At 38.5% G+C, this 1455-nt stretch overlaps 1 protein-coding gene across 1 annotated transcript in view; it reads right to left on the minus strand.

The window, feature by feature from the left end:
- The window catches only part of MYOM1 (myomesin 1), a 163196-nt gene that overhangs the window by 71207 nt on the left and 90534 nt on the right, over window positions 1-1455 (minus strand). The window contains exon 17 of the mRNA XM_011957820.1: window positions 793-914. Coding sequence (XP_011813210.1) covers window positions 793-914 — 122 coding nt within the window. The remainder of the gene's footprint in view (window positions 1-792; window positions 915-1455) is intronic.

Below are 1455 nucleotides of genomic sequence, written 5' to 3' on the forward strand. Positions count from 1 at the left end.
CTGGGATTACAGGCTTGAGCCACCGTGCCCGGCCTAATTTATTTTTATTTTTATTTTTAGAAACGAGATCTCACTATGTTGCCCAGGCTGGTCTCAAACTCCTGGACTCAAGCGATCTGCCTGCCTCTTCCTCCCAAAGTGCTGGGATTACAGGTGTAAGCCCCTGTGCTCAGCCCACAAATATTATTTTTTTTGTTTCTAATCACCTGGGTCCCTTTTCTACTTTATCCAAGATTGGGAGGTACATCACATACACACATATAATTACTTTAGTACTGGTTTTATTCCGTTGGTTACTTTGCAAGCAGAGATGAAACATATGATTAAGCAATTACAGGTGCCTTGCATGAATTTCAGAGGGGTTTATAAGAAGCATGTTAATGTTCTGTTAGCAAAAACGAGCCAGGCTGTGGCATAGACCAAATGGCTTTTAGGGACAAGACGATCTGTGTTATGGGTGATACACCACTTCACGGAATTGGGACGGCCCTTCACAGTCCCAGGATGAGCACGAAGTTAGAATGGAGTTTCACACAATGGGAAATATCTGAGGAAACCTGGGCTCGTGAAGATGAAAAGGCTACGGATGCACAGAATCTGGATAAGTGATGAAGGTCTGTAAAATGACAGCTATGGAAGGTTAGACATCACTTAGAGTCAGAGAAAATGATCATCTAAGGATGCAATCATCCAGCAATATTGGAAGCTAAATAATTTCTGGAGATGATAGTATCTTCCTTTCTAACAGAAAAATCAATTTTTCCCCCATACAGTTATGCATAAGGAACTTACCAATAGCAGCTTTGACTTCAATAGCTTCTGAATCCTGGGAATATTCACTAAGTCCAGCTGCATTGACTGCTCTGACCCGGAAAATATAACTCTGACCAGTCACCAATCCATGACAAGTAAATCTAAAAGGAAAAAAGTTTTAAAATATTTTTCTAGGAGGAAGATTAGGGAAGATGATTGTTAGCTTAATGGAGTGGATCTGGCTTTATGAAAACAATCCTTTTTTTTTTTTTTTTGTAATTTGTTTTAAATAGAAATGCAGTCTTGCCGTGTTGCCCAGGCTGGTCTTGAACTCCTGGCCTCAAGCCATCCTCCCTCCCACCTCAGCCTCCTAAAGTACTGGGATTACAGTTGTAAGCAGCATGTCCAGCTAATAATTCATTCTTTTAAAGGAAGAAAAAGATGTAGAAAGATTCAGGTAATGTATATACTTTAGACAAGGTAACTAAGGCACTTTTCTAAACCCAACCTGTCAAAAAATGAGGAGCCCTGGTCTTCACCAAATGCTCACCAGTAAAATAGGGATAATGATGCTTACATGACAATTTTCATGTAGAGGTTAGTTATAAAGTATATAAACTACCTATTATAGGGTTTGGCATATATGAGGCACTTAAGAAATAATAATTAGTATTAATATTATTATTTTTAATAATAATTTTA

The sequence above is a fragment of the Colobus angolensis genome, unplaced genomic scaffold (assembly GCF_000951035.1).
Source record: "Colobus angolensis palliatus isolate OR3802 unplaced genomic scaffold, Cang.pa_1.0 Scaffold45, whole genome shotgun sequence".
Classification (NCBI taxonomy): Eukaryota; Metazoa; Chordata; class Mammalia; order Primates; family Cercopithecidae; genus Colobus; species Colobus angolensis.